A 1,738-nucleotide genomic window follows, 5' to 3' on the forward strand; every position below is an offset into this window, starting at 1 on the left:
CGCCCTGTGGGTCTGCGAGTGCCGGCTGTGGCCGTGCCCAGAGTGGCCTGGGGGCGCTGCCCGGGCCAGAGTGCCTAGCCGGCGCCGAGCCACTTGCCGAGCTGCCGGGGTGCCAGGGGCCCCTGCCCTCCGTGGGCTGGGGTCGCCGCACGCCCAGACACACTCCCCTCCACCCCCTCTGCGGGGGGCGGGGTGCAGCAGACACTGCCCCAGCCGGGAGCAGGCGGGTGCCCAGGCGGGTGGTGCAGCCTCTCCCCACGCCCGGCCTCCCCGGCGCCTGCTCAGAGTGCTGCCCGCTGGGGCAGGTCCCCGGCAGCGGCTGGAGCCACCCAGCCTTGCTGTGCGCTGACAGGTGCGCCACGGCCCCCCAGCGCAGAGAAGGGCCGCCGTTCTGGGGGCACCAGGCTGCCGCCGCCGCTTTGGCCCAGGCCACTGCCCGACCGCGGGCTGACCTCACCCTGCCTCGTGCAGGGCTCCGGCCCCCGGCAGCGCCCCCCCCCCCCAGCCACTACGTGCGGGCGTCTGCTCAGTCAGCCCATCCGCAGACCCCCCATCCGCCCCGAGTGGGGCCGAGGGCAGGGAGGGGGCACTGTGGCCCGCCGACCCCCGCTGGGGTCTGGGCAGGAGGCCGGCGGGGCACTGCAGCCAGATCGGCGACACCAAGCTCGGGCGCACCCGCGCTGGCTGGCGCCGGAGCAGCCCAGACCCAGGCCCGGGCCTCGCCGCCGGTCATTGGTTCGAGTCTGCCCAGAGCCCGCTTGGGGGGCGCGTGGCCCGCACCCAGCACGAAGCCAGTCCCGGGGTCCTCAGAGATGCTTTATTGAGGGCTGCTGGCCGAGGGCGGGCAGGGCGGGCGTCCGGCGACCGCTGTCCACGCTGCGTTCTTCCCGAGGGCGGCGGGCGGGTGGCCCCTCTGAGGCCTGGGCAGGCCCTGGCCACCCCTGGGGTCCTGGCCTCCACTCGTGTCCGGGCAGCGTGGCGGGACATGGGGTCAGCAGGGCAGTGACCGGCCTCAGACGAAAGTCGCGTGGTGCTGGCTGGCCGTGGGCTTGCTGGGCCTGGCCGCACTGGGGCTAAGGCCGGGGGGCTCCGACGGGGGAGGCCTGCTGGCCCGTGCCCTCCAGGGTCCTGTCCACACCCCCGGCCCTGGCGCAGAGCCAGCGACGCAGTCCACGTCGATGATGGCGTTGGCCGGGAGGCCTCGGCTGCCACGGGCCCCGCCGCCTGTCACAGGAGGAGAGAGACGGTCACTCGTGTCCCCACCCTGGACGCTGTGGCCCCGCAGGCGCCTGGGGCTGCCGCCACCCCGGCACCTCTCCCAGTCGTGGACAACTTCCAGAAACACCAAGGCACCCCAGAGCACCCCACCATTGGAGGGCGTGAAAAGGGGCAGCGCCTGAGCACTCCAAGCCATGCCCCCAACTCTGCCGGGCCGGCCCCAGCCCCCCGCCGCCCGGGGCGTGGGCATCCGGAAGGGGCCCCTGTGCCCGCCCACCGGCCGGGTCCACGTCAAAGGGCAAGGCGGGGCCCGGCCTCCAGGCCCCGGGGTGCCTCTGGAGAGCCGCCCTCCGCTGCCCCCCACGCTCGACACAGGGCAGCGGCCGCCTGCAGCTCCCCAGGGCCGCCTGACCTGGCCCCGCCCCACCTGGGCTAGAGGGGCGCCCCCTTCCTCCTGGGGCTCCTGCAAGGCTGTGCCAGGCCGACGGCCGTGCTGGCCCAGTGGTGCAGCGTCGGGGGA

General features: G+C 75.7%; 2 protein-coding genes across 2 annotated transcripts in view; both read right to left on the reverse strand.

Annotated features, from left to right (window-relative positions):
- Positions 1-733, reverse strand: part of HGFAC (HGF activator) — a 7,840-nt gene extending 7,107 nt beyond the window's left edge. Inside the window, exon 1 of the mRNA XM_012724060.1 lies at positions 676-733. Within this exon, the coding sequence (XP_012579514.1) occupies positions 676-733 (58 nt within the window). The remainder of the gene's footprint in view (positions 1-675) is intronic.
- An 87-nt stretch (positions 734-820) lies between these two features.
- The window catches only part of RGS12 (regulator of G-protein signaling 12), an 8,767-nt gene continuing 7,849 nt past the window's right edge, over positions 821-1,738 (reverse strand). Inside the window, exon 9 of the mRNA XM_012724061.1 lies at positions 821-1,481. Coding sequence (XP_012579515.1) covers positions 1,013-1,481 — 469 coding nt within the window. The 3' untranslated portion in view covers positions 821-1,012. The remainder of the gene's footprint in view (positions 1,482-1,738) is intronic.

The sequence above is a fragment of the Condylura cristata genome, unplaced genomic scaffold, assembly GCF_000260355.1.
Source record: "Condylura cristata isolate star-nosed mole 26May11 unplaced genomic scaffold, ConCri1.0 scaffold00012, whole genome shotgun sequence".
NCBI lineage: Eukaryota > Metazoa > Chordata > Mammalia > Eulipotyphla > Talpidae > Condylura > Condylura cristata.